This window comes from Trichosurus vulpecula, chromosome 2, assembly GCF_011100635.1.
Source record: "Trichosurus vulpecula isolate mTriVul1 chromosome 2, mTriVul1.pri, whole genome shotgun sequence".
In the NCBI taxonomy this organism is placed as follows: domain Eukaryota; kingdom Metazoa; phylum Chordata; class Mammalia; order Diprotodontia; family Phalangeridae; genus Trichosurus; species Trichosurus vulpecula.
Genome location: NC_050574.1, coordinates 234,400,945 through 234,414,999, shown reverse-complemented (window position 1 = coordinate 234,414,999; position 14,055 = coordinate 234,400,945). Strand labels below are relative to the sequence as shown.

General features: G+C 39.6%; 1 protein-coding gene across 1 annotated transcript in view; it reads left to right on the top strand.

Annotated features, from left to right (window-relative positions):
• CCDC141 (coiled-coil domain containing 141) overlaps positions 1-14,055 on the top strand; it is a 294,918-nt gene that overhangs the window by 168,814 nt on the left and 112,049 nt on the right. The window contains exon 10 of the mRNA XM_036743398.1: positions 13,079-13,220. Coding sequence (XP_036599293.1) covers positions 13,079-13,220 — 142 coding nt within the window. The remainder of the gene's footprint in view (positions 1-13,078; positions 13,221-14,055) is intronic.

The window sequence follows — 14,055 nt, the reverse complement described above, 5'->3', positions numbered from 1 at the left end:
GTGGTAGTATATTGTTCTCCTGATAAGTTGTGGCAATCTTTTTGCTAATATTTTATTTAAAATTTTTGCATCAATATTCATTAGGGAATTTGGTCTATAATTTTCTTTCTCTGTTTTGACTCTTCCTGGTTTAGGTATTAGTACCATATATGTGTCAGAAAAAGAATTTGGTAGGACTTCTTCTTCACCTATGTTCCTAAATAGTCTATAATGTATGGGAATTAATTGTTCTTTAAATGTTTGATAGAATTCACATTGGAGATTTTTTCCTAGGAAGTTCACTGATGGTTTGCTCAATTGCTTTTTCTGAGATGGGGTTTTTTTAGGCAATTTACTTCCTCTTCTGTTAACCTGGGCAATTTATAGTTTTGTAGATATTCATCCATATCCCTAAGGTTGTCAAATTTATGGGCATACAACTGGGCAAAATAATTCCTAATTATTGTTTTAATTTTCTCTTCATTGGAGGTGAATTCACCCTTTTCATTTTATATATAAAATAATATAATCCTATATAAGGATGTAAACAATTTGTTCTTATTGATAACAAGCTTTGTGGGGTTTTTTCCTTCTGTTTACCTTTTTATGTCTTTCTTGAGGTTTTATTTGAAGATCAGATTTTCCATTGAGCTCTGGCCTTTTCATCAGGAAGGTCTGGAATTCCCTTATTTCAGTGAATTTCCATCTCCTTGCCTGAAAAATTATGCTCAATTTTGCTTGGTAGTTTATCCTTGGCTGTAGTCCAAGCTCCTTTGCCTTTTGGAGTATCATATTCCAATTTCTCCTGTCTTTTAATGTAGAAACTGCACAATCCTGCATGATCCTGACTGTAGTTCCACGATATTTGAATTGTTTCTTTTTTGGTTGCTTGCAGTATTTTCTCCTTGACCCGATAATTCTGAAATTTGGCTATAGTATTGCTTGAAGTTTTCAATTTGGGATCTCTTTCAGGGGGTGATCAGTGGATTCTTTTGATGACTTTTACCCTCTGCTTCTAGGACCTCAGGGCAGTTATCACTGATGATTTCTTGGAAGATACTTCACAGGCTCTTTTTTTCATCATGGTTTTCCGGTAGACCAATAATTCTTAGATTATCTCCCCTGGATCTATTTTCCAGGTCAGTTGTTTTTCCAATCAGACATTTAAGGTTTTCTTCTCCTTTTTCATTCTTTACATTTTGTTTGACTACTTCTCGATGCCTCATACAGTCATTAGGTTCCACTTGCTCAATTCTAATTTTTAATGAATTGCTGTCTTCATTTTGCTTTTGAGTCTCTTTTTCCAAGTGGTTGATTTTACCTTTCAGGGTGTCATTTTCTCTAATTAGATTCTGAATCTCCTTAGCCATTTTGCCAATTTTACTTTTTAAAAATTTGTTCTCGTCAGTGATTTTTTTTTCCATTTTTTAATTGGTATTTTGATCTTCCCTGTCTCCATAAAAAGAATCAATAGTCCTCAGTTTTTTCATGTTCTTTTTCATGTTGGTTAGTTTTTTCCTGGCTTTACAGTAGATATCTGCTTTTGGGGCTCAGGGAGCTCTATCCCAGGCTTCTTGTTCTGGGAATTGTGAGCCTAGTTACTGACTTTGTGTGCTATGGCCTCCGGTTTCCTGAGGAGTGGGGGAGGGGTCATCTGGCTGCCAGAAGTCTCCTCTTCCCCTGGGGCTGCTCTCCAGCACAGGTGTTCTCAGCCATTGTCTGTACTTGTGTCTGCCACTTCACCTGACTGTGCAAAGGCACCTCTGGGATCCTGGTGCTGACCCTTGCTGGCTCCACCCTTCCAAGACTCAGGAACTCCCACTATTTGGCTACTGAAGCCCCACTTCTGGCTCCTCTGTTCCAGGGTTTTTCCTAAGGTATTATCTGGGTCAGGGAGGGAGGGATGAGAGCCGTTTACCTGGCCATTATGGCTCCAGGAAGTTCAAGATGGTGCATGCCTCAGGAGTCGATGTCTCATGGTCTCAGGCACTGAGCTGCTGCCTCCCGTCTCTTCCACAGACTCCTGTCCTGTGCTGGGAGACCTTGGGATCTCCACCAGTTTTGGGTGCCCAGCTTTCTCCCAGCCTGGATTGCTGGCTGGTTTCTGCAGCTGCTTCCACTTTGGTGTGGTCTGGTACAGCTCTGTGCGCTGGGTGCTCTCCCAGCCTACAGATCTGTCCTGTCGACCTTGTGGGTTGTCTTGGCTTGGAAATTTGCCCCACTCAGTCTACTAGTGAATTCTAACTCTCTCAAATCTGCTCAGATTCACTTTTTTAGAGGTATCTGATAGAACTTGTGAGAGAGTTATGGTAAGACACTGTTTTCATGTGGCCATCTTGGCTCCACCCCCTGAGCTGTATTTTCTAATTTTTTTTAAATATTCCCCTATAATGACATTGGAATCACTGGTATTAAAGTGTAAATTAATTTATCTGATTCTTGGTAGAATGCCTCTTTTTCCTCATCTTCTACAGTCAATGTTGGTACATAATCTGCAAAAATAATCTTCATGATGATACTTATACATTTGAGTGCTACTATGTAATATGATTCATAACATGATGTTTCCTGTTACTTTTAAGCACATGATCAAACCAATCCTACCAACTTTTTTATTTGGTTATCCAAGGAAGACCTATAAAACATCCTTCCATTTAGTTACAACCTCTTGATTCATTTATAATAAAAATGTCAATATTTATATGATTCCATTCCTTCAGGAGTATGTCAATTAATGGGTCACTAGATGAGAATTTTATATTTAAAATGCTAATAGTTAAGTTAATGTTTATAGATGATTTAAAGATGCTGTGACCCTTATCCTCCTTTGTCTTGTTTTTATGGGGGTCTCTAGTGTTCTGAGGTTTCCTCTCCTTGATCTGCCCATCAAATCTATCGTTTTCATCTAACTTTTCCTAATCTTTTTTTTATTTCTGCAGTTGAAATATTTTCTTAGTTTATTTTTCCCACATTGACTGTGCCATATGCAATTTCATCCTCCATTGTATTAATTTTACTCTCAGTTCAACTAATGTTTTTTTATTCTTCATGAAGATTTCTATACTGATAAGTTTCATATTTTCCTAAGGTTCTTTAACTGATCCCTGTTATCTTTCCTCTTCTAATTCCTGTCATAATTCCTTTGTTTTGGGGTGGGGGTGGGGATGAGGAGAAGGTTTCATTTTTTTCCTTTAGTGCCTTGAGTATGTCTATTTTCCATTTAGTCTTATCCTTTACAACTTCTTTTCTCATTTCTAATGAGCCTTCTGATGATATTTGGAAATATTTTTCTTCTAATTTCCTTCTTTGTTTACTTACATTATAATTTTTTCATAGTATCTGGACTCTTAAATTTGCTTATCTTCTCATGATTAATTCTATCAAAATTGCTTTTTTTCAGTTTAATTTGTGTGTGTGAGAGAGAATTATTGTAAGAAGGCAACCTAACTTTTTTGTGTTTGTTTGTTTTAGATGGGAGAAGGCAGGGCAATTGGGGTTAAGTGACTTGCCCAAGGTCTCACAGCTAGTAAGTGAGCCAAGTGTCTGAGGCTGGATTTGAACTCAGGTCCTCCTGACTCCAGGGCCAGTGCTCTACTCACTGTGCCACCTAGCTGCTCCAGCAACCTAACTTATAACCTTTCACTCTACCATCTCTCCTGAAGTCTCAATACAATAGCCACTCTAACACAATGTGAACTAGTGTCATTGGCTTCTGTTCATACAGTTCATGCAGACCTCAAAAGATTGGTGATATACTGGAACTATTTATTTCAATTTAAGCAATGTAGATTTTCATAATATCATAGAGTATTCAAGCTGAAAAGGCCCTCAGAAATGAAGTGAATTTTGTTTGCTAAGAATTATTGACAGTTGTTAAGATTATAAGATTTTGAGTTGCATGGAACCTTGGAAATCATCTATTCCCATTCCCCTATTTTAAAGGTGAGCAACCTGAGGTTTAGCAAGTCAATGTCATAAAGGAAATAAGTAGCTTTATCATATTCCAAACTTCATGAGATCCACTGGATCAACTTGGGCCCTTCTCCCATCAGTGGAGATCTCAACCCCTACTCATGACTTCTTGTCCTGTTTTGTTCTTGTCCATGCCCTTGTAAGAATGTTCTATATCTAAGATGCCCAATACTCGAAAGGTCTACTTTCTCTTTAAACACAGGGTGTCCCAGAAGTCTTAGTGTTAGTTTTAAGCTATGAAAACCACTAATAGCACATGGATTTTGGAGTCATCCTGTATTTCATGAATGCTTGTGTTACCAGATACTTGGGCTACCTATCTGTCATCTCTACTTCTCAATGTCAGGCTCCTTTTCTGGTCATGCCTCTCCTTGATGATGTCTTTTATGCAATTTCATATATATAATTCTTCATTGGTAATATGCTACAGCCCATTTATATCCACTGTGCATTGCTGAAAGTCCCATTCCACTGTAGTGTGCCCTCGAGCGTGGGTTCCTAAAGTCTATGGCAGCGGCGAGTAATTTCTTACAGGTTCTAGCAAACTGGAAAGGCTTTGAGTTCTGTATTGGCAATAGGCAATCCGCTGCCTGAGAGCCAAGATAGCCAAGTCTGGAGAGACTTTTCACCAACAGACTGGCAACAAAAGGATGATTTCTTTGATCATAGGAAACCAGGACATAAATAATTAGCTTAGTTTTATTTTTAAAAGAGGGAAATAATCTTATTTTTGAAAAGCCAAAATTCGTTATAAAGAAATAAACTACAATTTAGTACATTAGAAATCCTTAATTATCATGCCAGTCAACTGAGAGGTGGATAACTCTTACAACCCTCTCTGACTGACTTCTCCCTCATGTCCCAAGATGCTAATCACTAGGATTACCTGTAAGATCCTGTAAACTTATCAGCCTTGGTATTCCACCTCATCTCTGCCCTCTGCTTCTCTGATTGGAGAATTGGAGCCACAAACTCCAAACCTGCATTTAAGGAGAGATCTCAGCTCAGACATCTTGTTTCTCACATGTCTACACTGCTTTGGAACTTCTCTGACTGACTTCACTATGTCCCTGTCCTATAACTCCCCCCAACCCCAACCTCTACTCCCATTTTTCAGTTTCCATTTGTGTTTCCTCTTCCCTTGTTATATTGTAAGCTCCTTCAGGGCAGGAACTATCTGTGTGTGTGTGTGTGTGTGTGTGTGTGTGTGTGTGTGTGTGTGTGCATGTGTGTGCACATGTGTTTTTATTCCCATGCCTTACCACAGTGCTTGGCACATAGTTAGTGCTTAATAAATGTTTATTAAATGGATTGCTATTTTGCTCTTACCTATTCAAATCTATTTTCATGCTGAGTAGATTATCAAGTTCACTGGTAGAAGATATTTAAGGGAAAGAATAATCCCCAACGTGACAGAGAAAGGGAGTTGCCTCAGCCAAACCAGGGCCTGGGGGAAATCTTAATTTGGAAAGGCCAGTGTTACTCACTGCATCCTGGGCCATCTTCTTTCCTCCTGATTTTTGTCTTGCCACTGGACTTCGATGACTCCAGCAGAGAGAATGACACTGACAACTTTGCACAGCTGTGCCTCGCTTAAATCCAATTCATGTACAAGACATCACCCTCAGGACGTTACTGGTCCTCTTAGAGAACTAAGGATGAACACAACAATTTTGAGGGAAAGGCCTATGAATCAGGATAAAGGATCACAGAATAAAGAGCAGAAATAACCCTTAGAGATCACTAAGTTCAAGCTCTATATTTCATAGCTGCAGAAGCTCAGAAGAAAGACGTTTGGTAACTTTCCCAAAATAAATACAATTAGAGTAGTGTCATACGATTTTACATTCAGAGCTGGAAGGGATCTCAGAGACAAAATTGTCTGATCTCATCATTTTACAAATGAAGAAACTGAAGCCTAGAGGTTGTCCCAGGTCACACTGGTGATATATGACAGAAACAGGATTTGAACCCAATTCCTCTGACCCCAGATTCATCAGTCTTCCCATTGCACAGCAAGATAATAGATGGCAGGGTCAAAATTTAACAGTGAAAGAACATTGGTTCTGGTGCTGGACGGACTGAGTTCAAATGTCATCCATATTGTCAACTACTTTTAAGACTTTGGGTAAGTCATTTACCTTCTTTGGACTTCACATTCTTCATTTATAAAATGATAGAGTTAGATTAGATGGTTTCTCAGGTCCCTTTATCTATGATTCTACAATCTTGGAACTCCAAATTCAACAAATAATACGGAAGGAAAAAGACCAGGTATTTAAAATACTTTAGCTTTGTGGTGGGGAGCGGTGTGCAGTAGGTAGGAGGAGAAATGACCTTTTTCTTATGATGGAAGGAAATGATGGAGAGGTCTCAGGTGATCTGCTGCCTGTATTAGGGAGCCATGTATCTGTTAAAAGGACAATAGCTGGGTCACTGGGAGAGATAATGAGAAACCATGGGTTAGGGAAGACATTTTCTCCATTTCCAAAATGAAGCTTGGCCATAAGACAGAGATGAAAAATGTGATCACCTGATGCTTTCTGATGAGATGGAGTAAGTTGTCAAGTGCCTACCATCTGGTACAGCTCCTAATCCAGATGGGCTGCCAATAGTAATTTATGAAACATTTGAAAGGAACTTACCATTCTCCAGGATGATGCCTTAGAAGACATTATCATTAGATTTCCCTCCCCTCCCCCAGTCCAGATTTGTGGCAGATCCAGATAGGGAAGCTGGCATGCTTATTGGAAATGTAAGTCTATGTCTTAGGCTAAAGCCAGTAAAACCCTTCTCTTTGGAAAACATTTTTAATCCATTATCTTCCCTTCTCTCTCCGCTGCTCCCTGCAAAGAATAGTAAGGTGGGGGAAATGTTCTCATATGGTGTTCCTAGCTGCTGACTGATTGACTCCTCACAGTTTGAAGTTCATGGGTGTCTGAGAGGAGGAGTGAAAAAGTCACCAGAAACTTCGGAAATAAGCACAGATCGTCCATCATGCCGTTCACTGAATAGGAAGCATACCTTCCCTTGGCTCAGCTCTCCCTTGCCAAGAGCCAAAGGTGACCATCCATCCTCAATATCTAAATAGTCTGTCTGCAGCCTGAATGTTCACAACAAGTATCTCTTAGATATACACTGATCTATGCTGGAAATAGATGCTGGAGGTATTCCTCAGATGGTGTATGAGAGACCTCTAATGGTGTTTGTGCACTCTGCTGATCTAATTAGGTTAATTGCAGGGACTGTGAGAGACAGAGCAATCTATATTCTTCCATTTTTCCCTCCAGGGGAGCCACTATCAAACAAATGACAAAAAGGTATAATTTGGTGCAGTCAATTAAGGACAGGTAGCATCCATACTAGCAAAAAAAGTAATAGGGAAAGCAGATTATTTTAGACCTTGACCCAAGTACCATGGGGTAGGTTTGAAGGTAATGCCTCTCACTGCAGCCCCGGACCTGTTTGCACCTCCTCATTTTTTCTGTTTCTGATTCTGTCACACACCAAGCATAGCTAAAAAAGCGGGGAGAGGAGATGAAATGATTTATGCATGGTTCAGGGAATTCATCTTCTGATTTGCTAGACACAATTCACCCACGTTCCAGCTACCCTCAGAGAACACAATAACTTCTTGACCAAATCAAGTTATTCTCTATTTCAAACCATGTGAGGGCATGATTTGTATGTTATTCATAGTCAAAATATGTTCAGAAGAAGAAGGGCAACTATTTTCCATCCACGCAGGCATACATACATGCGCGCGCACACACACACGCAACACACACACTTTTTTTTTTTGGTAGAAAAAAATACTCTATCAACTTGCAAAGCTTATGGCAAATGTCCTGAATTGCAGGCAGTGGCCTCAAAGAGAGATAATAAAGAGAGACAAATCTGTGTCAAAAGAACATGCTTAACCAATTCAATCCTATATTTATTCTTTCTCTAAGAATTGGCTTCATCCTTGCCACCTACAAACACTTCCATGTTTCCTTCATCCTTAAAAAAACTCAATCCTACCATCCCCACCAGCCATAGCCCTGTATCCCCTCTCTTCCTTGGCTAAACTCTTTGATAAGATTTGTTCTCTCTCTGTCTCTATCTCTGCTCTCTCTCTCTCTCTCTCTCTCTCTCTCTCTCTCTCTCTCCCTCCCTCCCTCCTTCCCTCCCTCCCTCCCTCTCTCTCTCCCCTCCTCCTCCCACCTCATACACACACACACACACACACACACACACACACACATACACACATACACACACACGCCTACACCTCTCCAGTTCATCTCTTCTCATTCTCTTCTTAACCCTGTGTAATCTAGCTTCTGATCTCATCATTCAACTAAAACTACTCTCTCCAAAGTCACCAGTGGTTTCTTAATTGCCAAATCTAGTGGCCTTTTCTCAATCTTCATTCCTCTTGACCTTTTTGTATCACTTGCTGCTGTTGTTTACCTCTTTCTGTATATTCTCTCCTTGCTAGGTTCTCACTCTTTCTATCTGTTCAGACTCTCCTTTGCCATTTCCTTTGCTGATTTTTCAACCAGGTCTCATCCATAAAACATGTGTGTCCTTCAAGGCTCTGTCATGGGCCCTCTTCTCTCTTCTTCTATACTATCTCATTTGGCAATCTTATTGGCTCTCAAGGGTACAATTATCTCTAGAGAGATGATTCCCAGATCTATATAACCAACACTCATTTCTCTTCTGAGCTTCAGTCTCACGACACCAACTGTCTTTTGGATATCTTCAACTGGATATTCTCAAGGTGTCTCAGCTCAACATTTCCAAAACAGAAGCCTTATCCTCCCCCTCACCCCAACCCTCCTTTCTTCCACATTTCTGGATTACTATCAAGGGTAACCACCCTCCCAGTTGTTGAGGCTTACAAACTTGGCGTCTTTCTTGGTTCCTTTCTTGTGCTCACTCCACATAACCAATATGTTTTTTTGTCGTTTCTACCTTCACAGTAACTTTTCTGTATGCGCCTTCTCTTCGCAAGCAGCTAACTCTCTGTTTGGGCAGCTAGGTGGGGTCATGAAGTGTCAAACACGACTCTCATTATGCCTGAACTATTGTGAAACCTTTCTGATTATTCTCCTTGCCTCAAATCTCTCCTTACTCTAATCCATCCTCCACTCATCTGCCAAAGTCATTTTTCTACTCCAGTCATTGCAGGCTTGGGAACCTGTGGCCTCAAAGCCACATGTGACCCTCTAGGTCCTCAAGTGTGACCCTTTGACTGAATCCAAACTTCACAGAACAAATCCCCTAAATAAAAGGATTTGTTCTGTGAAGTTTGGATTCAGTCAAAGGGCTGCAGTTGGGGACCCAAGGAGCCACATGTGGCCTGGAGGCCCCAGGTACCCCACCCCTAAAGTTTAAGTTAGACCTTGTCCCTCCTTGATCAATAAACTCCAATGGCCCCTATTACCTCCAGGATAAAATATAATGTCCTCTGTTTAGTGCTTGGAGTCCTTCCTGTCTTGGCCCTTTCCTACCTTTCCAGTCTTCTTTTGTTTTTCTCCCCTTCATATACTCTGTGACCCAGCAACATTGACCTTGATGTTCCTCAAAAATGACACTTTCCAAAGCCTGCTTTTGAATTTCCTGTGCTTCCATCAAGACAGCTCCAATACCACCTTCTGTAAGAGGCCTTTCCCTCCCCCAGCCTTTCCTGTGAAATTGCCCCCTATTTCCACAGTATGTACTTAATTGTTTGCATGTTTTCACCCGCACTAGAACATGGACTCTATTTTTAAATTTTATTTTTTAATTTATTCTTTATTTTTAGTTTACAATACTCAGTTCCACAAGTTTTTGGGTTCCAAATTTTCTCTCCCTCCCACTCCTCCCCTCAACCTCCTAAGACAGCAGGTAATCAATATACTTTCACCTTGAACTTATTTGCATAACAGTCCAGTTGTAATAAAGAATTATAACCAATGGAATGAATCATGAGAAAGAAGAATCAAAACCAAAAAAAAAAAAAGAAAAAAGAGAGAGAGAGCAAAAAGTGTGCTTCAATCTGCATTCAGACTCCATAATTCTTTCTCTGGATATGCATAGCTTTTTCCATCATGAGTCTCTTGGAGCTGGCAGACTCTTTTTTAGAGCAGCAACATGTTTTTGTCTTTTTTTTTTGATCCACAGCACTTACCAGAGTACATAGCACATAGTATGCACTTAATAAATGCCCCAATTAGGTGATGCAGTAGATACATAGCCAGGTCTAGAGTTAGGAAGACCTGAGTAAGAATTGAGCCTCAGGTAATTACTGTGTGACTCTAGGCAAGGCACTTAACCTCAGTTAAGCCTCAGTTTCCTCAACTGTAAAATTGAGATAATAATAGCACCTACTTCCAAGGGTTGTTGTGAGAATCAAATGAGATTATATTTGTAAAGTACTGTGCTTGGCACATAGTGGGTGCTTAATAAATGCTTGTTTCCTTTCTTATTATTAACTATTTTAGTGATGGTAACCATTTCATAGACAAATAGAATTTCATTGAAATTCAAGTTCTCCCAGGCTCAAGGTAAGGTTTTACATTTTTAAAATTGATTTTCTAAGTATAGTGAAAACTTAAATATGTTTATTCGTGGGCTTTGAAGATGGGCCAGGAGTGTGCTGGTACCACCTAAAAGGGGCTTGTGAGAGCCCACTGTCAAAATTTCAGCGTGAACATTCATCCTTACAAATCAGGGCTTGATTTATTGTTTTGTTGATTGTATCTAGACTTAAGAAATATTAATAATGCAGATGAAACTTAAAAGTATGTGTGCATACATTTCCCCTCCAAGAGATCCTGGATGTTAAATATTCACCAGCACACCTCTATATTGTTCAACAAGCATTGCTTGAGCTTAGCAGGAGTATAGTAAAAGGCTGAGGGAACAAAGTCATCACCAGACTAGAAGCCTTGTGACTGTGCAGGCTAATAATAGTAACAATCATAATGGTATTTATAGAGCACTTTAAGGTTTCCAAAGTGCTTTATGTCCATTGTCTCATTTGAGCTTCACAGTGCTGGGAAGAACCCAGCAGAGAGGCAAGATGGAATATGAAAGATAAAGAGGGCATGATTGTTACAACAAGATCAGGACATGGGATTGAAGGTACGGGTGGAGAAGTTAGCTTTGGCAAGGAGAGAGGGTCACTTTTTTCACTGAGACTAGAAAGGAGGAGGAAGATAGAGAGGATAGAGAACTCTGACATGATCAGAGTTACAGGGAAGAAATAGATGATAGGAGGGTGTTTGGGAGTCAAGCCCAATGGATTTTCAGCATACAAAAAGGTTTTAAATCCAATCAAAATTGCGAAGGTTGATTGACAAAGTACAGTATATTTAGAGAAAGTCAACCAAGATGGTAGTCATTCTCAAAACCATGACATAACTGAGAAAAAAAAAAGCAAGCTGTGTAGCATGGAGAGCTGTCCATGAGAAGAGAGAAAAGAGGAAGTAGAATTGCTCAGTTTCTCCAGAGGGCTGAGTTTGGATGAATGCATAGAAGTAACAGGGAGGCAGATTTTTGCCTAAACCTATGAAATAGCTTTTTAAAACCTAAAGTTGTCTAGTAATGGAATGGACATGAGGTAATTAGTTCCCCATCTCTGGACCACTCAAACACAGACTAGATGACTATTTGTTAGGGAAATTGTAGAAAGGATTCCTCCACTGAGAAGATGGACTCAATGACCAGTAAGATGATGAATAACCCACTTTAAGAGTTTATGATAAATACAATTATTGGTGGTGCCACTAACTATTGCTGTGTAAAATCATCTCCCCAAAACTTAGTCCTCTTGTTAGTACCTTTCATTCCCCCCCACCCCCACCCCTGGCAATACTCTTAGTTGTTTCTCAAACAGTCCCATAGGGCATTATGTCTCAGGAATAATATTTATTATTAGCCTCCCTCTCCCTTTTAATTCCGTTAGTTGGAACATCAGCTGCATTATAGAAAACATTTGTGTTCCAGCCACTTTTCATAATCCTGGGGGGAAATTCTCAAATGACTGATGGTTCTTTGTCTATTTCAGAGCCTTCATTTTCATTCCTATCAGTGCCTGCCCTCATTTTATTACTGATTAAATTCATTTTTTACAGAGGCATAAATTAATTATTAGGAGTAAAAGCAATAAAAATCTGTAACTCTTGGCAAGATTTTTTTAAAGAAAAACTTGGAATAATCAAATTCAAGAGTTGTAATCTTACTCTTTGTTAGTGTTTGAAAGAATTGACTGATTACAATTGTTTTTTTTAAAGTCTAGAAATGTTAAAATAGTAGCCTAGGCCATGTTCTATACAATGAAATAAAATCTGGGATTACAAAAATAAATTTTATTCATCTGAAAAATTCCAAACAAATTTCATAAATACTGTGATATCCATCTGATCACCTTGCATTCCTATTAGGAAGCAACTGGGACTGGTTAGGAAGCTTAGTAAGATAACTGCAGACATCAGGGGGGAAAAAGCACAATTTGAGGTTCATTTTTAAGGCCCTCTTACTCTATAAGTCTCAGGTTAACTAACTGTCCAGGAATTTGTTAATTCAGGACTCCACTGTGTGTAGTGATACCTAATTGCTGGTGATTGCTCGTTTGTCATCCAATGATAGCCTTGAGCGCCATTATTGCTGAGGATTGGCCTGCTGGTGTTTACTTAAACATTGTACATTATTAGACAAGTAAATGCTTTGTTGATTGATATTTTCATTTTTTTTTAGAGACCACTTGATATATGAAACATTTCCAAAGCTATTTCCCTTACTGTGTGGGTCCTCATGCCATAAATGTCTTGAATTTTTTTGAAATATGATAGCAGGATAGCCTCTTAAAAAGATTAGTCCTTGTAGCAAATCGGACAACTCACTTTGCATTTTCTGAAGCTTTTAACGGCCACACATAGACTCTTCAGTTGGTCTTTTTCTATCTTAACAACATTTTGCTACTTTCATGGTTGGTTGGATTTTTTTTTCCTGCCAGGTTGGAAACTTAAAACTTGAAGCTTTAACTCAATCCAATCTAACCTGAGACAGCGGATCTGTTTTTCCGCTGCTTACTGTCAGCGGAATGCCTCCATCAAGGCAGAGATGAACTAACAGCTGGTTTGTTCCCCTCTAGCTCTCAGATGGCTGGCATTCATGAAATGATGGGATGCATTCGGAGAAGAGTGGATCAGCTAAGCCAGCAGTGTTCTGCTCATAAGGAACTTGCTCTTAAAAAACAGCAATTAACTGCCTCAATGGAGGGATACCTGAGGAAGGTAGTATCATAAAATGCTTCCTCCCTAAATTAATGGTTTGGAATCAATTTCACTAATTGCTTCACCAAAGATAGCTTTAGGTGTGCTTAATTCAGTGCTACTAGGCTGCGTGTCAGCTACAGTAAATGCTTGGGGAGAGGGGTGCTATTTCATCAAAAATTCCCCTTAATTAAGAGTAAATTCATCTCACACCAGGTAGTCTCTCGTTATGCTCCACTTTGCTTTCTCCACAAGACCTATAAGTCAAGAACAGGCAATAATTACACATGTAAACCAGCATTGTATCCTCTTTCTCCCAAGGCAGACATCTAAGGACCCCCATCCCTCTCTCAAAAGCAGCATGAGCAATAAATAGCAACCATGTTAAAGTATACTGAAGGTTTATCTTAGTAGTCCCTAGAACTAGTACTTTCTTTTGTGTGGATTAGCTGTGTCCCATTCTTCCTGACCCCATTTGGGGTTTTCTGGGCAAAGATATGTGTCATTGGCCATTTCCTTCTCCAGCACATTTTACAGATGAGGAAACTGAGGGAAACAGGGTTAAGTGACTTGTCCAGGGTCACACAGATCATAAATACCTGTGGATAGATTTGAACTCAGGTCCTCCTGACTCCAGGCCAGCACACTAGCCACTGCACCATCTAACTTTTCAATTGGCGGAATGGTAGGAAAAAGAAGTTGCATTAATTTAGTGCTTCCTATGCATCATCTCAGCTGGACTTCCTAAAATAGCCTACGAGGTTGGCATTTTTATTATATCAGTTTTGCAGATGAGGAAGTTGAAGCTTAGGAAGAAGTGGTTACCCATGATTATACAGCTAGGAAGTGGCAGAAC